This window comes from Corvus cornix, chromosome 1A, assembly GCF_000738735.6.
Source record: "Corvus cornix cornix isolate S_Up_H32 chromosome 1A, ASM73873v5, whole genome shotgun sequence".
NCBI lineage: Eukaryota > Metazoa > Chordata > Aves > Passeriformes > Corvidae > Corvus > Corvus cornix.
In genome coordinates, this window is record NC_047057.1 from 23,455,706 (window position 1) to 23,480,752 (window position 25,047).

General features: G+C 41.0%; 1 protein-coding gene and 1 long non-coding RNA gene across 13 annotated transcripts in view; one reads left to right on the plus strand and one right to left on the minus strand.

Moving 5' to 3' along the window:
* Positions 1 to 53: 53 nt before the first annotated feature.
* LOC104698285 lies at positions 54 to 2,117 on the minus strand. Its single transcript, XR_753279.4, has 2 exons — positions 1,194 to 2,117; positions 54 to 470 (listed from the first exon to the last, which is right to left on the minus strand). It is a non-coding gene; the product is annotated as an uncharacterized LOC104698285 (long non-coding RNA).
* Positions 2,118 to 2,170: 53 nt separating this feature from the next.
* The window catches only part of LOC104698286 (ankyrin repeat domain-containing protein 26-like), a 54,056-nt gene continuing 31,179 nt past the window's right edge, over positions 2,171 to 25,047 (plus strand). For 6 of the 12 annotated variants that reach the window (XR_005604415.1, XM_039570396.1, XM_039570398.1 and 3 more), the window contains exons 1-17: positions 2,171 to 2,581; positions 6,253 to 6,367; positions 6,603 to 6,776; positions 6,886 to 6,992; positions 7,496 to 7,633; positions 8,414 to 8,565; positions 11,492 to 11,542; positions 14,382 to 14,415; positions 14,495 to 14,567; positions 15,794 to 15,854; positions 16,213 to 17,210; positions 17,741 to 17,876; positions 19,894 to 19,955; positions 21,055 to 21,166; positions 22,671 to 22,699; positions 22,800 to 22,866; positions 22,951 to 22,995. Coding sequence is in view for 11 of the 12 variants with exons in the window: in XM_039570396.1 (XP_039426330.1) it covers positions 2,379 to 2,581; positions 6,253 to 6,367; positions 6,603 to 6,776; positions 6,886 to 6,992; positions 7,496 to 7,633; positions 8,414 to 8,565; positions 11,492 to 11,542; positions 14,382 to 14,415; positions 14,495 to 14,567; positions 15,794 to 15,854; positions 16,213 to 17,210; positions 17,741 to 17,876; positions 19,894 to 19,955; positions 21,055 to 21,166; positions 22,671 to 22,699; positions 22,800 to 22,866; positions 22,951 to 22,995 (2,557 nt within the window). In the remaining variant the exon portion in view is untranslated. Of the gene's footprint in view, positions 2,582 to 2,670; positions 3,038 to 6,252; positions 6,368 to 6,602; positions 6,777 to 6,885; positions 6,993 to 7,495; positions 7,634 to 8,413; positions 8,566 to 11,491; positions 11,543 to 14,381; positions 14,416 to 14,494; positions 14,568 to 15,793; positions 15,855 to 16,212; positions 17,211 to 17,740; positions 17,877 to 19,893; positions 19,956 to 21,054; positions 21,167 to 22,670; positions 22,700 to 22,799; positions 22,867 to 22,950; positions 22,996 to 25,047 lie in introns of those variants that run through there. The other 6 variants (XM_039570397.1, XM_039570402.1, XM_039570399.1 and 3 more) reach the window with 6 other exon arrangements.

A 25,047-nucleotide genomic window follows, 5' to 3' on the forward strand; every position in this document is an offset into this window, starting at 1 on the left:
CCAACACAATTAAAGAAATAGTATGGACAAAGATCAATACAAACAGCTGACAGTTGGTTTAGTGACAGTCCTGCTATTTATTTTGCATCTTTTTTGGCTAATAATGAATGAATAGTTCCTGTTGTACCCATATGACTCTATGACCTCATCAGGATCCCCTTATCTTTAAAAGCATGAAACCAAATTTTAGCCCATTCAGCTATCAAAGTCACCACCAACTAAAGCTGACACTGTAATCACAGGGGTTTTTATTGATACCATTCTGGAATATTTGACATGGAATTAGGGTCTCCTGGTCTTAGCTGTGGAGTAACCTGTAAAAACAAAACTATGTGTGGCTGAGCATGTGTCCACTTGAAAAAGAAGTTGAGATTAAATACTTCCTCCTGAAGAGCATAGAGATGACTCGTGTTTACTCCATGTTGCCATCTTCTAAATAAATAAATAAACTTGCCTTTCTTCTAAGATGACTAGAAGAAAACAAATATATCCAGTTAAAAAATGCATTTTGCTCTCCATTTTCCCATTAAATGGTCAGACTACAGAGACACTCTCAAAATAGTTACTCATAGTAATTTCCTAATACTCATAGAAATTTAGGTTTTGCAACCTGAACCTACTTAGCTGTGGTTTCAGCAAAAAAGTATTTTTCCATCTTTTTAAAATGATTATTATTTTGGCTCTTCTTTCTAGACATCACGTCTGAAAAAATAACACTGCTAATACACTGAGAATCAACTAAAACTGACTGTACATCAGTCACCTCGGTACGAGAGAATACTGCAGAAGCAAACATACTTGATAAAGCTGTGAAGATTCATTCTGGGAAGGAAAATAAAGATTTTAATATATGTACCATTCTTAGTGATGAAGGAAAATATTTCAAAGGGCTAAATCACTTCCTTCAAAAGTGGCATTATATTCCTGTCCCATTGCAATAAATATTTTCACTGCTAATCATTGTGAAATGCATTCCTCTGTTTGAATTAGGTTTTGTTTGCCATCTGTTTTTCAGAAATTCATATGCAAAAAGTAGCTTCTAAAGATAGGAAAAAGTGTTCTGGCAAGGTGTTCCCTTAGCCAAATACCCTAGGGTATACTGTACCATGGCATCGCCCGCAAATGACATGGTATCTGAACTACCCAGGGGCATCACTGTAGCAGTACAGTATTGAGAATGATTCCAAACTTACCGATACCAAATATTTTGCTTTCTGTACTACGTTTTCATAAAGTCCGTCCACATGCATGTTTGCATTCCTCTGGGTCGGCGCCAACTTAGCCCCATTTACCAGAAAGTAAGTTTCTGAGTCTGTCATGCGTGTTACGGAAACTTCCCAGTCTGACCATTCACAAACCTCTCTGACAGTCACACACCCAGGGCCAAAGGCTTTCACTGCTGAAGCGCAGCCCCTTCACGGCGGGCGGCTCCAGTGAGCTGAGGGGCGTCTCACACCCCCCACTCTCACACAGTCAGACCAGGTTTCCTAACCCGTTCGACCCCAGTTTTCCATAGCAGAGTCTCAGGTACCTCGTTCCATAAAGCAATGTATTCCTGTGCAGTAACACAGAAACAGCTCGAGCTGGTGCCTCTGAGGAGGGCACCTACATAAAGAACCCCGGGCTTCTACAGCCTCACAGTCGCGCCGCAAGCCCGTCTCGCTCTTCCGCCCGAGTCGTCGGCTCCTGTCCCACTCTCCATGTCCAACGACTTCGCTGGCGTCACCGGTCTTCATCTCCTTTGTTATCCAAAAAGTCGGCAATTCCAGGCTCCTGCTGTGTCTCTCAGAGTCTATTCACCTGATTAGCGTCGCCCGTCTTCGCTCCATTTGATATCCCGAAGGTTGGCAGCTCACGGCTCCTTGTCTCGAGCTCCCACCCAAAGCTCAACCTGCATCTCAATCGGCAGCTTGCGATCCCAGCTACTTGGACCAGACATATTCCTCAGCATCTGGTCAGGCACGTAACTAGATGATGTCTGAAGTCCCGCTCCACCCCCTTTCCTCCTGTATTAATCCGTGTTGTCTGTTCTTGTCACCCATTCACCCCAGCCTGATAGCAGCATCCACACAGCACTAAGCGCCCTGCGCTTCCACCGGAGAACTCTCCGCCTCCCGCGGCCGCGCCTGCGCGGGCCCGTCCGCCGCTGCCCTCCCGCGCCTGCGCGGTGCTCGCCGTGCGCGGGGTCGGGGGTCGGGGCTGGCGCTGTCTCTGCCCCGGGGCTGCCGCCGCGCGCGAGGTTCGTTCCGCAGCAGCCGCGTTGCGTCGAGGACGCTGCTGGGAGCTCCCCTTCCCTGTCCCTGCTTGAGGCACGATACAGCCCGCCGGGTGCTTCCCGCCGTCGCTCTCCTTAGACGTGCCTGTGTCCCTGCCGCGGGATGAAGAGGATCTTCGGGTTCGGGAGGAAGAAGAAGGGGCAGCCGCCGCCCGGCAGCGCCTCCCTTCCCTGCCCCGCCGGTGCCTACGAGCTTCGGCAGAAGGACCTGGGCAAGCTACACCGCGCGGCCGCCAGTGGCGACCTGGCCCAGGTGCGGCAGGGACTGAGGAAATACGGCATCGACGGTCGGGACAAGGCGGAGCGGTAAGGCCGGTAGCCGCGAGGCGGTCTCGGGAGCCCCAGGTGCAGCTGTAGCGGCCCCCGGGAGCCCCCCGGCGCAGGAGCGGACCTGCAGCGTCGCTGTGAGGAGCGGGAGGGCGGGCGCCTCAGCCGAGAGCAGCCCTCGGCTGGCTTTGGGAAGCAGGCTTGTGGTGCCAAAAACCCCTTGAATTCGGCCAACTGTCGCCTCACCATTTCTGACCCGGCCTCCTCGGTGCCCTCATTCCCGGAGCTGTATGTCCGTGCCCAGAGGGGCAGGAGTGGAAGTCTTAGCCTGGCAAACGGGGGTTGCAAGAGGAGCCTCATGGCCATTCTCCAGCCAGGGTTTGAAGTCTGAGTGTAATCGCACCTATCTCTATGTACCTCTGAGGGCTCAGCGTGCAGGTTCAGTAGTTGAGCCCGAAGGATGCACTGCCTCAGCTGGGAGCAACTTAAAGAAAGGTGGGCACTGCAGTTAGGAAGGATTTATAACGCAAAATAAACATGTTGTTTATTGATGCTGCATGCACAGTTGCCTTTTATGAGTGTGATGGGGCAGCCTAAGCCACAGTGTGGTTTTAGGTCGCAGTTAGTTTTTTGCTCTGAGGCTTTAGTACAGCTAATCAGTACCTTGGACTAGAAGATCTGGTCAGTGACTTGCAGGAGAAGCTGTTGCTTCTGACAGGTGCTGTTGTGTGGGGTTTTGAATCAAGCACAGCAAGCACTTAACAGTTCTACCGTAAGGAGAAGCCCTGGGCTGCAGCATAGTTCCTAGTGATCTATCATATGCATAAGGGAATCACCTTTCCTGAAAAGTCTTAGCGTGAAATCCTTTGTGATAATTCTGAAGAGATGCTAAGCAGAGCAGCTCAGCTTCCTAGATTGGCTGTCCAGAAGGATGGACTTCTGGCAGCAATAAAACTCATCTAGTTTTATTGCCCTAAAACCACCTAGATTTGTAGGACAAGCAAGGAAGAGCACAGTACGCATCACTTTAGTATTTGGGGTTAGGTGCCTGAATGTTGGCATTTAGTATTTGATTATGCAGCTGGAGATGGGGGATGCAGTTTAAGGTGAATTGACTGCATTTTGTGCCTGCTCCATTTGCCCGAGTCAGGGTACCCAATGGCATTTACAGAAATAGTCATCAGATCTTAGCAGGCCTGGTATATACTTTGGCTAATTTTGGTATTTTAAAGTGTTGTCTAGAAGTCTTTGTTTCCTCTACCAAGGTTTCCTTCTGTGTGTCAAGCTATTATCAGTGTTATAACTGGGGAAATAAAGTAGCACAGTGTAAAAAAAAAAACCCCAAAACAAATTTTACAAGACATAAGGCAGTGTAAGTTCTAGAGCATTGCAGTGATTTTTGGCATGACAATGCTCAGTGCTGGAAAGCTTACCTGACAGGGGTCCTTTGGACAGTCTGCCTGCTTGCTGCAGCTGGTGTATGCTATACCAGCATTGAGGGTTCCAGGGGCCACCTGTGCCCTCGCAGTGCTTGTGGGTGTGATGTGGGATTGAATGACCGTCACATCCTTCAGGGACTGAAAGACATGACTGGAAGTAGAAGTGAAGAATAGGAAATCTATGAAGTAACGGCTAAAATGTGTGTGTTGTTCATATGAATGTCTCAGTTCTGCTTCTTGGGATTTCCAAAACCAAAATACTACCCCAGGGATGTGGCAAGTCTCACACCTACAGGCTCCTTCCATAAAGTGGGTCCTGTAGCCCATAGGACCTCCAAAAAATGTGTATGGAACAGCATCAGTCAGGAGAGAGAAGGCTTTTCAGACATGGTCTAGGGAAGCCATCAGCCCTGCTGGAAAAGGTAGACAAAACTTGGCACAGAGTTGAAAGCACATGTAGGTATGATACCGGCTAGTCATGAATCCTGGGTCAAAGCTAATCACTAAGAGAGATTTACCCGGTCAGCTGCTTGTCAGAGTGAACTTGTAGAGCTTTACGTTGCTTAGCTTGTAGGTCCTGGGTTGTTGGCTAACTGCCTTTGAAAGCGTGTGCTGTCGAGCTGCTGTTTCCCTGACGCCTCCTGGTTGGGTTGTTTGCTCAGAGATCAGCAGGTCTCTTCTGCCCCGTGGGTAATCAGTGTATGTGAGTGCAGCAGCAGCAGGAGAAGCAGAGTCTGAGCAGGGTCCCTAGGGCTGGTGGCAGAACAGCTTCGGTGTTATTTGCAGTCTCTTGTGGGGACAGGCAACTTTGAACACTCTGATGTTCTCTGCCAGCCTGTTCCCTGAAGTGGATCTTCCGTGGAGCTCAGCAGGCCTTGCTCCAAGCAGAGCCAACTCCTTTCCGCTAGGCAGATTGAGAGGATTGGCTGAGGATGGCAGCGATGAGCCCATAGTTAGTGACTTCAGGTTTGTCACGTTTCCTCGTGCTTGTTAATAGAAGCTTTTAGACTGGTTTCATAACCAGTCCTGGTTAGCTTTCAGATAATCTCAGTCAGTTTTTTCTTCAGAAGTAGGAGGTCTTCCTTGATGCTTCAGTCTCTTCCCTGTCTGTAGCAAGACATCACAAGTTCTTTGAAGTCTTGTGTGGTTTTTTTGTCCTCATCCTGGAGTCTGTAGAGGGGGCCCCATCAGCTGCCATCTAACAAGGAGTATCTTCGTTATAAATTATTGAGTTCCTGCATCATGTGCCACATTTGTGTACCTTCCCCTCTCTGTTCCCACCCAGCCAGGGAGCTGTTGTACCTTGGCCTCTCAACAAGGTACTAAAATATTTTGAAGGTTAGCTGAGCTTCTCTAAATACAGAGAACCTACCTACAGTGATAAGGTTCAAAACTAGTGCTGGTGATCCCTATGGTTCTTGGGGAACTGCAGAATTCTTACTGCGTCACCTTCAAGGGAGGAAACACATGCAAGGACTTCCTTGATGATTGTGTCTTTGTGTATAAGTAGACTGGTTAATTGACATCAGACCTAAGATGTTCTGTGGTTTGAAGGACCCTTTTCTTTCTGGCAAGGCTTTAAATTGAAGAAAAAAGTTCACTTTTCCTGTGCTGGTTATATAATGTGGAAACACAGTATTGCCTCCTCAGAGAGGACTTCCTCTATAGAAAACTTTTTATGACTATGATAGTTGAACACTACAGGAAAGTCAAAAACTACTTTCCTGTAGTCAGGATTAGTGTTCTGCTTTCTGTTTTGCTACATGTTATTAGAGGCACTTTGGTGCAAGCACGTTCTTGGTTTTGCTTCAGTAGTAAAAAAGCTAGAGAAAAAGGAGAAATTCTCAAAGTGCAGGGAAACTCTAATATTCTTGTGATTAAACCCATTTCCTACATCTCCAATACACTTCTTTCCCATGAATGATGAAAGAAAAACTTAGAAGTTTACTTGCCATAGTCCTCAGATTCCCTAGTTTTGGTCTCTGTTGCTGTGCCATGTGTGTAGTCCCACTGAGGGCAGTACCCAACACCTGGGCACAGGAATCTCTGCAGATTCAGGTCTATAGTGAAGGAAATATCCCCTTACTAAGCACATGCTGTGGAGGGTTTTTGCTAGCAAGTCCCAAGCATTTGGTTTGCAGCTAGTGGTACTCGTAATGGAGTGAGTTCTTAAGCTTGCAATTTGCAAAGTGAAACTTGTGGTCATATCTGTTTATCAAAAAAGTGTGAAATTATCCCTGTCTGTGCTAATTCAATTTGTTTAATTTTTAGGACAGCTCTGCATCTTGCTTGTGCAAACGGCCATGTGGATGTAGTTACATATCTAGTAGAAAACAAGTGTAAGATAAATCTTTTTGACAATGATAACAGATCACCACTGATGAAGGTACGTGGACTATGGTATGTTCTTGCAAGTGAGGCCTACTGATTTTGAACTAAATTACGTATTTTTCAGTATTCTTTATGTAGACCTTTGTAAAAACATGCATATTGTGTTTGGTGTGGAATGGGCATATGTTAGCTAATCTTTGAAGGTGCTCTTAATTCCCAGTATTGGGAAGCTGGAGGAATTGCAACAAAGTGAAATGTAAATGCTGAAGTTTTTTGTGTTTTGTTTCCAGGCAGTACAGTGCCAGCAAGAAGAATGTGTGGCTATTCTGCTAGAACACGGTGCTGACCCAAATCTGGCAGACACTGATGGCAACACTGCCCTTCACCTGGCTGTCCTCTCTGGTAATACTACTTTAGCAGGGCTGTTGCTTGAGAATAATGCCAATATTGATGCCCAAAATAAGGTAAATTTTTATATTTGTTAATTAAGTGCTTTCCAAAAGTTTCATTCATATTTTTCTTGAAGGGGTTTTTTTTTTTTACTTTGATTTCTAACTTTATCTGCCCTTTCAGGAGGGATGTACCCCTCTTATTCTTGCTATCTCCGAACATCATGAAGAAATAATGGAGTTTCTCCTTAAAAAAGGTGCTGACGTGCATGCTCGAGATCAATGTGAAAGGTGAGGGGCTGTCAAAACTTTACATCGGTCTCTGTAATATTCTTAAAGTTGGCTGGAGAGAGGCATGGCAATGAGGTCTGAAAAGATACAAAACAAGGAGCCACACAGCAGCAGTTTCTTCTGTGATTTGTGAAAGATGGCCATGCCTCAGTGGCTTGCTGTCTCGTTCGATGCTTTCCACATTGAGGATTGCAAAATGTTACTGTCTGTTTTGGCCTTTCTGGCAGGAAGCCTGCCACTAGCTCAGCAGCATTCCCTCAAATTGAAAGCCATCTCCTGCATAGTAGTAGAGTTTGTAAGTGTTGTCTGTGTGGAAGCTTTAAGATTAAACATTTAATTGTTTTGAGACCCTCTCCCATTTTATTGTTTCTCTTAATGAAAAATGCTTTTGTTCATTTTAAAGTAATGGGGAGAATACTTTTTTGAGGGCAAACAGAAACAAAAATAATTACAGTGACTGTGTAAAACAATCTATTTCATATCATATTTCTTGGATCCTTCAGAACCCCACTTATGACTGCTGCTTCTGGTGGAGAGCTTAATCTGATAAAAGTTCTTCTTCGGTATGGTGCTGATGTTTCCCATAAAGACACTAATGGATGGACAGCTGAGGATTATGCTGTTATTCATGGATATTCTAGGTAAATTTGAAACTGTATCATTAGAGTAAGTTGTCAGTTATCAGTGTGGTTTTTGATAATTTGTGGAAACAGCACCAAGTATGTTTAATGGTGTGTTGGCACTTGTATGAAAGGTGTGCTCAGTGATGTCTTCATAGAATCACTCAGATTAGAAAAGGCCACTAAGAATCAACCTAACGCTGCCAAGCCTGCCACTAAACCACGTCCCTAAATGCCAATCTACAACATCTTCCAAATACCTCCAGGGCTGGTGACTCAACAGCTTCACTGATCAGTCTGTTCTAATGCCTGACGACCCTTTCGCTGAAGTGATTTTTCCTAATATCCAATTTAACCTCCCCTAGCAGAACTTGTGGCCATTTCCTCTTGTCTTCTGCTATGTATCATTCCAGTGTCTAGTGTTAACTTGAAAGTTGAGGAAAATTTTTACCCAGAGTTCTCTGTTAGGTTTCGGGTTTTACTGCTAAGCTCACATTTGCTCAATATAAACTCTAAAATATGTCTGTATCCTACAGTTATCCAGAGGTGGAACTTGACAGGTACCAAGCAGGAGTTAATAACTTTGTAGGTTTGAATTTGATATTTAGAGAGTGAACATGACTCTAGTGAATATTGAAGTGTGTAATAGTCATGCAGTAAGTGCATATAAGTATATGAATCTATATGACTATGAATATGTGTAGGGTGGATAAGAAGTGGCTGTTAACTCTTCTTTTAAATGGTGTATACAAGTATGTGATTATTTTTTATCAAATATATTTCCTCTCTTTCTCTATACAGTCTTAGTAAACAACTGGCAGAATATGCAGACTGGGAAAACACAGGAGAACCTTCTACAGGGGGTGGTGCACAAGGCATCACAGCACTTGGCACTCCACACCGGGCAGCAGCTGCTGGCTTTACACTGGGTGCACCTGCTGTGGACAGAGGAGGTAAGACCCTTAACCATGGAGTAGCTCAAGAGGAGCCGCTTTTCTTTAGTGGATTTGTGTTGTTAGCGCTTACTGTGTTCACCGTTGGTTTTAGTGGAGGCATCAGATGGAGTAGCAAAAGCTTTGTGAATGTGCTTATTTGATGATAGTTGTAAGTGCTGCTTGTCAGGCTGTGAAGGCATTTGATTTGCATTCTGTGTTCACTTCTTAGGGTTGTTACTTTCTGTTTGTCAGACTGCCCATCTCTATGGGTTTTCCTTGAGAGAGAAGGGGGATAGGGAAGAAGCTAGGCAAAAGTGTTTTTATTTTTCAAGTGTGTACTTTTACCTAGAGATGGCCACTCAGATTGTGAAAATCCAATTACAAAAGCAGTGGGTTCCACCTGAGTAGTTGTTCCTCTTTGTAGTTGGGAAGCAACAGAGAAATGAGCAGAAAGGTACGTGTCTTGTTGATTTTCCCAGAGTTTGTGTCTTCATTTTGATGTTAATAGCTCCATCTGCACTAAGGTCCTTTTTGCATGTCTTACTTCTCAAAATCAGTTATAACAGTTGTCATGTAAGTGCTGCAGAGATGTACTTAGCAAATACTATATTGGAAAAGTAACTTTGTTAGCAATAACATCGCAGTGTCTGTGTATGCTGTACTGGCTTAAACATAGTTTGATTTACAATAAAAATAATGCTTTTCTTCCACTTTCTGTAATTTTAATAATTTTTTGATCATGAGGCAATTTAATTGCTTTTCTGGATCGCAAGGTAATAATTTTTTTTATAAAATCAACTCCTTCAGTGAGTTTTAAAAATCCTCTATGCTTATGAACTCAGAGTCCTAGAGAAATCTTAGAAAATGAATACCTGAGTATAAATGAAATAATTTGTCTTGTACTTTACATCTCAAGCCCTACAAGTGGGATATTTTATTATTTTTGAGTTTTTAAGGGTTTTACATTGGAACTATGTGGGAAATGGGCAGAAGACAGTGCTCAAATACAGTTCATTATTCCTTTAAGTGCAGTTCCGTACTCCATTTTTAAATATGTCAATAAAAATGAGCAAAATATGGGATATTTTTCATCACTGATTTTTCCTAGATACAGGAATTTCATTTAGAGTCAGACTTTGTTCCTTTGGCTTAGGAACACTTGATTTGATCTAGTCAGAGATTTTGAAAGTTTCTTGATAGATTGCAGGATTTTTTTTTTTTTTTTTTTGAAAGGCTTTGGTACAAGTGGTTTAATCAGGAAAATGTTGCTTTTGCCCAAACAGTGGACACTGTTACTGTCTCTGAGAGATGAGTAGCATATAGAGAATATTTACCTGCATTAATCTGCAGTCTCTAGCTTGCACACAAAAAGTACAGGTCCTGGATTGTGAGAGTCCTTGTGATATGGTGCAGTAACAGACTTTGAGCTTCTGTTAGAGGAGAAGTTGGAATGATTTCAAGAGAACAGGGAAACCCATTTTGGAATTATTTTTGTTCTGTTGCTCTTCTGTACAGTTTTTCTGGGATCTTCAGTGTTGTCCTTGTTCCTTTTGCTGCTTTTGCACTTGCTGAATATTTTTCAAAATACTCTCCTCTAATGAGCAGTTCAGTCTACTTTAGAAGTTGGCTTTTGTTTATTTGAATATTTACTGTGTGATGTATTGTTCCTTTCGTGTTCCTGGGTCCCTACGGAAACTGTTTGGTTTCCATCATAGAGCTCTTAGAAAAGAAATAAGGGCTTCAGTGATTTATATCTCCCAAGGTCAGTAAAAGCTGTCCTGTATCATCTTTTAAGAAAACAGAGAAATGTAGAAGGGTTGAGAAACCATCATGAGGTCCTTTCTCAACTATTTATATGTATCTTTTTTTGATACAAGTCATTTTGCCACATTCATTCCATGTGGTAAAGTCAATATAGGCAGGACTCCGTTCTGCTCTGAGACAAATGTTACATCATGAAGAAATTTGGTGTCAGTTAGCTGCAATAACAGAATGATTTGTTACTAAGTGGGATGGGTAGAGCAGATTCACAGTGATTTATATTTTGAACTTGTGTTCCACAACACACTGGCATGTACACACACACAAACACATATACATGATACACCAGTCAATGCACCCATTTTGGTCCAATTGTGGCCTGCTCTATAACCCTGGGGGAACATGCTGCCCTCTTGTTGTGTCTGTGTTCTGGCTGGTGGCGTAGCTTTTGTATGTAAATGGTTCAGCATGGTTATATCAGTGTAAGCAGGACTCTTCAAACTGGAAGTGGCCTATGTTTGCATCAGGCACTAACTGACACAACTTTTAAGATTGAGCTGGTTTAAGGCAACAAGTTGCTGGGTTCCTTTTTTAGCTAGGGATAACAAACATGCTAATACTGTAACTTAAGATGAGTGTGTGTAAATAACATAATGTCTCAAAGTTGCATGCTGGTCTGAGTACAGGGAGCCAAGATTTCCTTGAAACTTCTGGATAATCTCCAAAGTTTGGTTCTAGGCACATATGGATTTTTGAGATGCTTAGAATAAGGAATTTTGTGTGCCGTATGTGTAAGGCACTCTACAACCAGGGAGGAATTTCATTTGCAGCTGTGCTAGACAAGGAGTAGTCAAGTTGAGGGAAATACAAAGTTGTCAGTAAAGTATATTTCTGATAATCAGTTTCAGTATTTCAGAATATTGAAATATGGATGTTTTACATGGAGCAAGTACAATAAGTTACTGTTTGACACTGTCCCTTGAGAGCAGAGTTCAGTAGATTGTGGTTGGGTTGTTTCCAGCACTTCTAACTGTAGAATAGGCTGATAGTCACAGTATGTTCTCCCATTGCTGTAGCTGTTTTGATGTACTGCTTATGTTTTTCCAAGTTTCTGGAAATTCCAGTTTATTCTGATGTCATTGTTCCATCTGTCCTTTCCATGCCTTTTCCTAAATGGATATAGGAATGCAACAATCTCCTAACCAGACATCAAGAGCAGGAAAATCAAGGAAAGGTATTTTATACAGTAGCATTTAAAATATGAAATGTGCTGTACAATACAAATATCAACACATCTATGATGTTTATTATTCTGGAGGTCCCTATTTTGATGGTACTGGTTTTATGAACTACATTAGAGAGCAGGCTTTGCGTGATTTTTGTTTGTTTGCATGTTTTGCATTGGTTCTTTATTATTGAATTTAGTGTTTGCTTTTTGTCATTGGTGATAGTAAATAATGTTATTTTTAAACAAGCACTTCTGTTACTCTGAAATGGGCTTCAATTAAAGTAGAAACAAGCAGTCCCCAGAGACTGCTTTTCTAGATCCCATTTCTACTGTAATCAGAATTCTCTCTGAAAGCTAGCTCATGAGCTTTCGCTCTTGCCTTCTAAAGGACAACGTGACCTGGTCTTGATCATTCTTAAAGTTACTATTCACAGAATGACAGAATATTCGGAGTTAGAAGGGACCCACAAAGATCATCAAGCTTTTAAGTGAATGGCCCATATAGGGATTGAACCCACAAACTTGGTGTTATTAGCAGCATGCTCTACCCAACTGAGCTAATATATTCATTGGAAGCAAAATTTCGGAAAACTTACTCATCTCTTTTGATTACTTACGACTGTACTATTGAAAATATAACTGAAGTCACCTGGCAAGAGTGATAACTGACTGCTCCGCACTGGTGGAGACAGATTTTTATTCTGCTTGGGACATTAGCAGGTAGGTTAGACTGCTGGTACTGATTGAGTTAACAGGAAACTGTGGTATGTACAACTAATTAATATTATTTAAATAGCATGTGTTTGCAGTAGGAAATGGTAACAATTAGAGACTGTTGGTATTTTAACTGATAGCTTGTCCTTGCACTGGTGGTTTCAGCTTCTAGGTTTTCTCTACATGACATGAACACTATATTTTATTGTCTAAAAGCCCAGTGCGGGTCAGGAGATGTACTCATCAAAATTCCCACATAAATCCTGTCTTTAGAACAGACAAAATTTCCATGCTCTTTTGTGTTTCTTGCTAGTAGAGGGGATGTCTTCAGGCATGATGTGCCTTTGTTTTCTTTTCCCTTTAATGATTCTGCCAAAGACCTTGGATTGGTTACCAAGAATTAGTTATAAGGAACTTGAGGAATGCTGAAATAGCTACTATGTGGAAGTTGTGTTTGTTTTCCCCTTCTGTTTTGGGAATTGAAGAGCCCTTTTGTTTCATCGTAGTTGTTGATAGTTGAGAGGTTCTAGCACTCTTGAAGCTGGATTCCTAGAGTTCAGGTTTCTTTAGTAGATCAGTGATGTGCTAAAGTGCGCTCCCATCAAGTTTGCGAATAGCCCTAAGTTGGGAGGATCAGTAGATGCACTTTAGGGCAGTGCTGTCATTCAGAGGCATTTACTCTGGCAGGCTGTGTAAATGAACTGTCAGGCCTGTCTTGCAAAATGCAGCCAGGGCAAGTGCAGTCTGAGCACAGAAAGGAACAGCCCCTTGTTAGAAAAGGTGCTGGCACTGCCTGGCAGGAAGAGATGCCTTGCTGAGAAAACCTGATGGGCCTTGGCAGAGTGAGCTGAGAATGAGCCGGCAGCAGGGTGCCCTGGCAACAGTATCCTGAGTTTATTAAGAGCAGCATAGGCAAGAGATTGAGCAAAGTGATTTTCCACCTCTACTTGGCACTCTCTGGATTGTGTTCCCATTGTACCCCAGTGTTCTGGGTGTAATCTGAGCCTCCAGTGCAAGAGAGATTGGCCTTTCAACAGTGAGCAAGTTAGTGGAAAGCCATCGGATTCATCAGGGACAGGAATATTTGCCCTTTGAGGACAGATTGAGGAAACTGGGCTTTTTCAGCCTAGAGAAGAAATGAATTTGCAGGGGACCTAGCAGCAACTTCTAGTACATGTGAGAAGACAAAGCCAGGTGCTTCCCAGCGGTACATGACAGGAGATGGAGATATAAGGCACAAATGGTAACAAAATAGTTCCTAATTGAATGTGTGAACAGTAAAACAGAGAGGTTGTACAGTCTCCATCCTTGGAGGTGTTTAAGACCAGGCTGGATAAAGCCCTGAACAACCTTACCTGACATCATAACTGAGCCCAATTTGAGAAGGCAGGCTAAGAGACTTCCTGAGGTTCCTTCTGACCTGATTTATCCTATTATCCTATGTGCAAGTCGTGTTTGTAACACTGATGAAGGCTTGGAGTGTGCTATAGAATGCCCTGGGTTTGCCACTTTTGTCTGCTGAATTCCCTTTTTGGTGCAGTGTGCAGAGCTGTTGCTGATTCTTCTACTTGAGCTTTAGAGCTTGATTATGCTTTTTGATTTTCATTACATTTGCAAAATAATCTGTAACTGGGTAGAGCAGTGGATAGTGTAATATGTGGCATAATGTTGTACATAATGCTGCATAAAATAATAAATCCCTGCATGTGATTGTACTTGTGTGTGAGATGAGTACTTTGGAAGTTCTTCTACTTAATGTCTTGCTAAACCACCACAATTTTGTTAATTGTTTCCTAACGTAACATATTAATGTTACACTTTTTTTAATTTTTTTTTTTTTTTTTAGTTTAGACGTGTTTCTATGTTTTTTAACTTCTAGGTATAAGAGTCCAAAAGAGATACAGCTCTGGTATTTTTATTTCCTTTTTTTTTTCTTTAAATTCAGTGTTGTTTGAAGAAGCAGTTTTGTTTTGGAAATGCAGTCATTTATGCCGCCGTGTGTTGAATTTACTACCCAAAGCATCATTCTGTTATGATCTGTAGAGTTGTCCATGTTAAATGTTTAATTTTTAGATGGTTAATTTTTAGCATGCTAAATTTAATTTCAACATGTCGATTAATGTTTGAACAGCACTAGATGACTTCTCCCAAGGAGACTCAATAAGGTGAGACTTTCAAAATACCTAACACTTACCTGAGGAATGACATGAGAGACACAGTACTCATTTTGCTTTGCTTTTGAAGAAGCTCTGAGAAAGAGGGGAGCGATGACAGTTGGCATACCTCTGAGGAAGAGGAACTTGATTTTACCCCCAAGGTATGGTGCATTTACAGGGAAAATGTCCTGTAAAAATAAGGGGTTTGAAGGCAAATTTTCTTTGGAACTGAAAGAAACTGCAGTTCCAGCCAGTATTGTTTGCTCTTTAAAGCAATCTCTGGCCTGCCAGCCTTCCTTCTGCTGAGTTTTTCCTAAAGGACCTGTAGCTGTGACAGAGTATGCAGTAGATTTGTAATTTGGAGCAAAGCAAGCAGTACGTGACAAGACAACCATAGCTTTACTTTTTCTTGTTCATACGAGTCATAGTTGCAGACCTTAAAAGTTTGTAAGTTAGTATTACAACCTGTCCTTTTCTTCTTCAAACATTGGTAGTGTTTCCTGTAAATTTGGGGATAGATTCCTAAGTGATAAAGGATATTTATTTATCAAGAGCTACAAAAATCCTTCATCACCTAGTTCTCCTTTCCTCAGCAGGTTCCTCAAGAGTGCTCAATGAACAGATGAGTTACTCAGATGGGTCATCATCTATTTTCTTGTATAAGATGACATTCAGTGCTTGCATGTGATCTCACACTGCATGTTTTTCCTCTTTTTTTTTTTTTTTTGAGTGCTCGGGGTTGTACTCTTTTTATCAGTTACAAGCTCTCATGCCTACTGTTTTTACTAATGACCTGTAGAATTATCAACTTTTGAGTGATGTCTGGATCAATTCTGTTGCACTGGCAGTGATGTGGAACCTGAGTGTGGTAGTTCAGCCCACTCTGTAATGCTGGAGATGCAAGCATGTTTAGTTTTAACTTGATTTCATTTTCTTGCACTAATTTAAATAGAAATGTTACATTTTTCTGTCACGATTTTGAGATTAGGGATATTTTTAAAGTGTACTTGCAGGGACTAATTTCTGCATTAAGTATGGGGATCTTAACAGTTACTTACCTTGTGCACATTTGCAAGTAAGCATCCTGAAAATGCAGTTTTAAATATAATTGAATTTTATTTACATATTACAAATATTAGAAACAGAATTTTAGAACTGTTATGCACATAAACATTTTTGAAAACAATTTGCAGAAGGATGCCTCCACAGTGTGAAATACTTACTCAATTGGATATGAGAGGAGTGTTTGTGTAGTTAGAAGTATAGGATGGAGCCAGCACTATCATAAGGACAGTCTGATTATATTTACTGTTCAAGACTTGATGTGAACAAAAGATTTGTTGTTGTTGCTGTTAAAAAAAAATCTTAAATAAATCTTTATTTACAGAAGCTGCAGAAGCCAAACCTGACACTGTTAATGAGTGCTTCACATCAGTTCAGGAAAAACAGTAAGTTATTTGCAAAAGGTTGCATGATATACTGATATATAAGGTAGACTTGATAAGTAGGTTTTTTAGTTGGTTTGGGGGGTTTTTTGTGATAGTAAATGAGAAAAGTAGCATTTTGAAAACACAGCACTTAGTAATTCAGAATAAAATAAGTCATTAAAATGAAGATATTAATCCCCTCTTAAGCCTTTTTCCTTCATCAAATTCATCCTCCATCCTGCCCAACCTCACCTCTCTCCAATTCCAGACATTCCCAAATGGCTTCTCTCTCGTACATTAATCTGATAACATGCCTATTACTGTTTACATAATTCCTTCTGTTCACATGCATTGTCCTTTTTTTTTTTTGTGCTTTAAGATGATGGTGATGGTTCTGGAATTGAAAGTCCTAAGTCGCCAAAGAAAAGTCTCAAAGAAAAAATCCCATCAGCTGCAAATGTGAACAAAGGAGACAGTGAAGAACTGTTTAATCAAGATGTCTCAGCTGCAAGCAACCTGGATGAAGAAGAACTGGAGGAGGAAGAGGATGAAAATGACAATGGAGATGGTGATGAAGATTATGAGGAGGAAGAGGAGGAGGAGGAGGATGAAGAAGATTTTACTGAAGATGAACAGGAGGAGGAAGAGCTGGAAGATGAAGAAACTCAGTCTAATGAAATACTGGAAGAGGAGAAAACAGAACCTAAAGGGGAAATTAATCAGAAATTAGAGTATTTCAGTAAAGCTAAGCATGAAGGGGATGCTCAGTGGGGAGCTGGAGATGTCTGTGATGATGACGAAATAAGTAAGGAACATGATGAAAAGGTGGAGGAATCTGTTGATAGTCCTGTGTCTTTCATAGCTGGGTCTTGTGAAAGGCTTCAAGAAAACAAAATGGCAGTGTCTCCAAAGATCATGAATAATGAAATATCTTGCAAGTCAGTACCAAAACAAGCTGTCTTTCAAAATCTGAATAATCTGCAAGATACCCAAGAAAGCTGGAATAGGAAAAGCATGATTGAGGAGAAGTTGCACAGAAATGCTGGCTCCTGTTTTGCGGACTCTGAAATGACAGACTGGAAAAAAGAGATACCTCAGCCTCTCTTAGATAGTTGTAGTCTTAGGGAGAAAAAGTCAAACTCTAGTGATGGCTTTGAAAGTGGCAGTAATTGTTGGTTAGCAGAAAAAACCCCAGGACCTGAAAGTGAAAGAGCAACCTTTGTCATACTTGAACATGTGGATGGTGAAGATACTGAAGAAGAGGAATATGAAGGAATAGATGATAAAGTCTGTAAACCACTGAAACAAGAAAGTGAAAACTTGCACTTAAATAAGCAAGAAGAAAATTTGAGAGCAACATTTCATTCAAGCACCAAAGTAAGTATATAGGGATGATTCAATCACAGGGGTATTTTCTAAGGGTCGGATAGGTAAGAAACACGTGGCAAACTGGATTTCTCTTAATACTTATTTTTCACATACATCCATCTTTTGATCATCCACTTCTGATGTTATACAGTGTCTTACTCAGAGTCAAAAGAGTTTCTTTGCTATAATATGGTAATATAATATGGAAAAAGAATAGGCAGTAGACTCTTTCTGGAATCGGTTAGATTTTTCTCAATTCTATGTTACACTTCTAATCTGTGAAGTTTTACTACTATTTAGGAAAAATCATGGTGCGATAGCTGAAAGTGAGGAAACAAAAAGAAATTTGCATAAGATTGAGAACAGGAAGCTAATGATTTTCCTTGGAGCAAAGTAGAGGGAAAAAAAAGAATATGGTCTGGAATGTTGTAACTTAAATGAAGCTAGGGTTAGACTGAGATGAGGAATTCCTTATGGAGGAACAGCAAAGATGATGCTTGTTACTGTTCTTTTCAGCTGTTTTGGTTGACCTCTTTTAGGAAGAATCATCTGAACACAAAGAAGAGGAGAAGGAAGGCTCTGGCAAAAAGCTACAAACTACAGTTGTTGAGGATGTGAAAAATTCTGTTTGTAATGATAGTCATGAAGTCCACAAAGCTGCAAAAGACGACTCTGGTGAGAGAAATGACTTAGTAAATCCTGATCCAGATTCTTCCTCTACAAATATTAATGCATAGAAAATGAACTGAAATGGTGATTGACTCCTGTGATAGCAAAATTTTCTCTTGCCTGTGAGTCCTAATGGGCACTGGCAGAGAAGGAAAGCAGGTTGTGTTGCTTTTCATTCATTCTTAAAGAACTGAAATTGCAGCATTGTATACCAAGTAATGCGAAATGAAGCGAGTGCCGTTCTTGATTTGTTGCTATCCTCTCCCTGAAGTGATCTGAACAAAATGCGCAGATGAAAAAGAGAAGGAGGGACTAGAGAGCCTTCAGTGACAGTAGTATTCTCTTCTGCGATGAGTACTGTCATGTTGAAAGGCTATGATTGCTCTTGGCTGGAGCCAGGGAAGGATTTGAGTCAAGCTGAGAGAAAGTTGTTCCAGTGCCTCACCTTGTCCAGCTTCAAAATGTAGAAGGTCTCCCAAGCACCACGTGTGTACTTGAAAACATGACCAGCCTAATCAGAGTAGGACACTTTGGTACTTACTTGAGGTCTGACAGTAGGAAGAGAAAGCACCATTTCCATTGTCTGTCTCCAGAGAGTAGTTTGTTGCAGTAGATGCTACCAGAGCATGTGTAGCAGCTGCTCAGATGCTACACAGGAGGCCTGCCTGGCAGAACCTGCTGTATTCTAGTGTTGTGCCTATACCTGCTCATCTGCCTGTAAGTGTTTTGCCATAAGTATGCATTTGGCATAGTGTAAGTAGTCAGAGTTCAGGTTGGAATTGGCAGTTGCCTCTTCTGGGGTGGGTGTCCTCACTGGTGTCCAGCTCCTTCCCCTGTCTTTATGCATCGCCACAATTGAATCCTGAATCAGTTTTTCCTAATGCAGTAGCTTAAAATAGAAATGATGCCTTTTCCTGGTCTTAAAATCAAGGGTCAAACATGGTTAGAGGGGAAAAAGGGATTTTACCTTGGTATTTATTTTAAGGATCCTTAGGTGCACTACATCCAGGTGGAATGCACCGAAATGCATACCTCTAAAAGATCTGGTATAACATTATAGGTCTTACTAATTAGCATATTATCAAAAATTCCCCAATTAGAGGCTGGAATGAGCCTCCCTCCCCAAGGAACCTTCCCCATGATGATTCTATCTGAGTACAAAATGTGTTCTGGAGAGGACCTTGGGGTCTGGGGCACGCTAACCCCTACCTACGAAGCTTCTCAAATGTTTTGTCTCCTAGCTGAACAAACAAGTCCAAGAATGTAGGCAAAAAGCACTAAGAATACGGAAGTTGTAAAAAGGTATAACAGGGGTATAAAAGAAAAGGCAAAAAATCATGGCATCAGAAATACGATAGTATAATCTGGCTAGGCTAGGAACCCCCTGAGACTGAACCTTAAAATCATCTGGTAGAGAAGAGGTTTGAATTTTAACCCCCCCAAGACAGGAATAGCTTTTGTGTGTTTGGGTTAAGTGTTTGAGGTGTGAGCCTCAATTTTTAAATGGCAATGCTTAGGTGTCTAGCTTCTGGGAAGGGGCAGGGTAACAACTTTGTCAGGGAAGATCTTTCCTAGTAGCACAACAAAAGGAGCATTGTTTCTTGGTGACTTTTTGGACGTTAGTGTGAGGAAGTTTTGGATGGTGTTTCTATAGTACCCCCTGTACAGTGAAAAGTGATAGTAAATGCCGAATTTTGGAGCTGTAGGCTGGAGAGACCTTAGCTCTGTATACAACAGAACTGCAGGATATTGGAGTATCTTCCTGAATGTTACCCGAGCGTGTTGCATATTGTCTGTGGCTTTGTCAGCTGTTGTGTATAGCCATCTTCTGATGGAAAGGAAGCAAAAGGAGCTGGAAATGGACATGATGTGTCTGGGTGGGAAGAAACCCTTGAATAAAACTTGCTTCTTAGTTTGTCCTCATCAATAGAACCTGCATCTTTGGATGCAGGACCTGACTGATGAGGAGAAAGCAGAGTGAGGTACAAACACTCAAGCATCTCACTTCTTACCTTTTTTGTAGGTGCCCTTCCAACAGTGGGAGCAGAGCAAGAGGAAGATGCTGAATCTCCCTGGGATTCCGAGGTACTTTTTGTGAAGGACTCAAGGGTTTCCACTGCAGGGAGTAGGAGTAAGATCCAGAATCACTTGGGAGCTTATTTGGACCCTCCTGTTGATAAGGCTTATTTCCTCTTTTCCTCCTTTTGCCATATGTTTGTAACTGGGGGCCCTTGAAGTACTTGTGCTCTAGACCAGCTGCTCAGTTAGGATTGGGATGAAGTTAGGTTGAGCTAATGGCTTGGGTCTCAGCAATTGGCCTTTGAGTTTGGTTTGTAGTGTAGTACTGAAACAGTGAAGTTCCTTGCTGCTTAAAATATTCTGACCTTTTCACAGGCTGGCAGGATTGTTGCTTTTTCACCATACAGCCCTAGTCTGCTGACCTGGTGGGCCATTGCTCTTGGGGTCTACAACCGAGATGGCAAGCTGCTTCTGGACAGATCCTCTCTACCTTTTGTAGCTGTACTCTGGCCCTCTTCAAAGTCTTCTTCAACAGAGACACTACACATGCTGGCCTTGTTTGCCTTTTTCATTCTTTCTGTCTGTGGCAATGAGCAGGGTCTGTAGCGAAGTCCCTCTGGTTCTTGTGAGAGAAAAAGAGCTCATCCCATCCCCTTCTTAAAAGTACAAATGTTGTTAATTTTAAGGAGGTTGTAAGCTCTGCCTTGCTAATCTTCGTTCAACCCAAATGGCTCTTGCAATTGTGAGCAGCACTGTGTTCATTCGCCACTGCAGGACATATGCCTAGGGAATATCAGTACCAACTTGAATGCCAGATACAAGTTCAGTACAAATGTTGGACCACTGCAGACCTGCAGCTGTTGGTTCACAACCTGTATCTTGAGTTACCGTGTTAATTCTTGTATGTAGTTGTCCAGTTTGTCAAGGTTTGTCAGTGTGGCAGAATACTGGTGTGAAGTTCTTGCCCAAGGTCTGAAAACAAACACAACTGCTGTGATTTTCCAGTATACTATGTCTTGATGCATTCTTGCCAAGGGCCTTAAAAAATGTTTTTTGTATCCCTAATATATTTGGTACCATGCTACGTGAATTGGTTTAGCAGGAGCTTATTGTATAGAAATGAGTTGAAAATGCATTTGTACCAATTCTCATTCATGTGTTTTAGGTTACGCAGGCAGATTCTGAAAGTCCAAGAAAAATATCATGTGTTGTGCTGCTCCCAGCTGCAGAGAGACATGGAGCATGCTCCCAGATTGTTTCAGGGGAAAGTGACAATGGTAACTTCCTGGTGGGCTAATGTTTGTCTGTAAGCATTTATAGGCTAAAGTAAACTTTTATCAGTGTCTGTCTTAGAAATGCTGTCATGGTGTGAGTGCAAACCATACCAGCTTACTGTTTGTTAATTAACACCAGTAATCACAGCACTTGCTGGCCAGTTTGTAAAGGAAGTTCTTTGCATTCATTATGTGTGTTCTTCAGACGAGTATGTAGGCTTTTTTTGATTCAGGTTCTTGTTTCATAGCAATGACAGTGTGTTTTAGGACTGACCTTTCTCAACATTTGACATTTTTGGATGATAATGCAGCAGAAGACAGCTATGATCTGGCTTAGCATTTTTGTCCCCCCTACCTTAACCCTTGATAGCATTTTGATAGCTTTATTCTGTGCTTTGCCTAGGAGCTAAAATAGGACTACAAGTACCGGGATTTTTGCCGAGGATTTCTGCCTGTGGTTTGTGACACTGTCTCTTGAGCAAAACTTTACAAGTTTCCAGGAGCTTCAAATGTAGTTGTTAACTATTTGTCATGGAATTCTGCTTAGATAAGAATTCCACTAAGACAGGTTTAGCATTAGTGTGAAAAAAGGGTAAAAGGTGGTTATGGTAATCTTTCTAAGCTCTTTCCATGCTGCTGGTCTATCAGGTTTAGTGAAATTGAATATTGTTCGTTTTTTAATGTTAGTTTGGGTTCTTTTTTAGTATAAAATATAACAAATTTTATTTGAATATAGAATTTTTGCCATGGAGCCATTCTTAATATTTCTAAGTATTCTTTCATATACTTATTTAGTGAGAGGACTCAAACTGTAAGATGACTAAAGCAGAAGATTTGAGAAATATAGGTGGGACAGTAGATTGTGTGGGTTTGGAAATGATTTAATGTTGGACAAAAAAAAAAATTTGGAACTATGCTATAAATGTAGATTAAAACCAAACAACATTTCTTTCTATTGTTCCCCTGCAAGCTAAACCACAACAATCTGATGAATACTGCCTTGATTTCACCTTGTTAGACGTCTATGAGGCTTCTGTGTCTGCACCCGTGCTTTCATAGCCCCATCAATGGAAAGGAAAATGCTCCTCAATATGAAGCACTTGTAGAATATTCACAGTCATAATGCTCTTTTATGATCATTCATTACAGTAGACCAGCTTTGGCTTTTGAAATAATCCTTTTAGAAAGCAGGATTCAGCTCCTCAAAAGGACTAAACATTTTAATCTTGCTGTGTTAACAAGCATGACCTTATTGCTTCACCTAAGTTGTCCTAGTTCTGTGATAATTATTTTTTAAATCCAAGGTGCATGGTGGGAATTATGCATTGTTCTTTTCTTGTATACTAAGACACATGCTGCATGATGAGGTAAATGGAACGTTCAGTATTGTACTCCTGGTGAAATAATGCTTGTGACTAACAGTTGTAGAAACTCCTGATGTCGAATGGAGTAAAAGGTACCCACAATTAAATAAAATAACATTTCCCAAAACATTTTTCACTTCCAGGCTTTTTGGAGAAACCCAACAATTCATGGGTAAGTATTTGTTTGTGTCAGACTGACTACTTATTCTGCTCATTAAATAGTATGTAGTTACTTTGAATTTGGTGCTTTATCATTGAATTGTCTTTCATAGCTGAAGACTCCCATATCTGCTTTGGAAATGAGCGAAATGTCTCCTAAAAACAGGCAGCAGAAATCAGGTAATATTTGCCTTAAGTGGTTCTAGGTTTAGCTTCATAATCTCTTAGGAGTATTTAATAAGGCATCTGTTTTATGTTTTGCAGATCTATTGCAGGAATTTGATTTAGAAGATGTCGAGGATATTGAAGGTATCCATAACAGTCTCTTTGTAATGTTCTTTCATGGACAGACACATTGTAATTGTAAATCTTTTCCTAATTTTAAATTAATGGTTCTAACAAGGTGGTCTGGAAGCAGGACTACTGAAATATGCACCTGTACATGTTTGCTCCCTCCTATAGTCTACCCTTCCATGATGCAGGCTTCTTCCAGCATACATGTGGTCGTCTCCCCTTTTCAGGCAGTCCTAAAGATGGAAGAACATTGTTGCCTTGTGTCTTTCCTGCCTTTTCCCTTGTTCTGTGCCTGTTACACAGAAATTTCAAGATTGATTAAACACTATGTGAAATAGATCTTATGGGCTCCAAAGGTCCTAAAATCTTATTTGAAGACTGAGACTTCAAACTCAACATAGCTGTGGTTGAGAACTTCACTGATGGGCAAGACTAAATAGGAGTTTAGGTTGCTTTTGATTACAGCAGTCTTGGTAGTGATAATTTAGGGTAATTTCCGTGGTGCTACCTACGAATGTTCCTCAACCACCAGCACATCTGTCTGTTTTTACTGCTGGGTGGAACCTTCTTTTGCACCAGCAAACAGCTTGGTATTGGGATATGTATAAGCAAGAGTAAAGTCTAAAGCTCCTCTTGTTTTTCAACGAGGAAAATAAAAAAAATGCCTGTGCTCCTTGTAGAACATTATCCTTAGATAGTCCCTAATTATTGCTGTTATTGTTGTCTTTAGTTAATCAGACCATCTGAAATGCATCAGAGTTATCAAGAGATCATCATAATAACCCTGTGAAATTAGTGCTGTCAACTCACTAATGACTGTTGTCTTGTGAAATGCCTTGTGCTGAAATACCCAACAATCAAATCTACAAAAATTGTCAGAAATTTTACCTAGCAGTGAGGTGGGAGGAAAAGGCTGTTACTTCACACTGTGTACCTTGGGGTTAGAATTGACCTCTGGAGACCTTTAGGACTGACTGAGGAGCTCGGACTCCCAGTTCAGATAAAAAGTTATAACTCTGAGCTTGTATCAAATGTTAAGAACCCTTCAAGAAATGAAGGCTTGCAAAAGTACTCACCTAAAGCAGAAAATGCCAAGAAGTGAGGTTGTGCCCTTTTGTATTTTTATGATTATATCTATCTATTTTTCTCCATCTTACTCACTTTTGTTGTAGGAAGGATATTGTGTCCCTCTTTAGCAGTGAAACTTTGTGAATAGAAAGGCTATTGTGCAGAATCCATGGCATTATGGATAAAGACAGGAGGTGCAGAGTGATTAAAGTGAAAAGCCTCCATCTCTTGTTTTTAGATTGCACACTTGAGTTGCTAAGACTTGTTTCTTTCTGAATACTTGTCACTTGAAGGTGTACAATGTGCCTTCCACAAGAACAATGACAGTGAGTTGCTGCTTCTAGATTGTACCTGGGATTATCTGGAGTCCAGTTCTCTGGTGTAACAGAGATTCAGGATAGGCTGCTAGACTGAGTGACTGTGTCTGAGAAGTTTGTGACCTGCCTATATTATATAGAAATTCTGAGAGATGGAAGAGTGGAATCCAGTTTTCAACAGTATGAGCGAAATGTTCAGATCATGGATTGATTCTCAACATTACATAAGTCTGTCTTTCTGTTCCCATCCATGTCTTCTGCAACAGATGAGGCAGCAATTTGAAATACTCAGTCCATATCCATGTCTAGAGACAGATTTATTTAATGCATAGAGTAAAGCTGAGTCCTTAAAATATTTCAAAGCTGTGATTTTTTTCATGATTTTTTGTGCACTGCACATATGCTCATAGGAAAATTACAGTTGCTGGAGCCATGTAACTAGGTACTGTATGGCACACAGCATTTCAAAGAGAGAGATAGAGATAATGCACCTTTAAGAAACAGGATTGGTTTATTTGTGACCATTTATAGTGATTTTCAGCAAATTTCCTTTAAATGCCTGGAAGAAAGCAATGTACACAGATGCATCTTAAATCTATTTTATGCTAATTTTTGTCCCTAAGATCTCACAAATTAGAGGGGATGCATTATTTTATGTTAAGATTTTTCTCAAAAATATGAT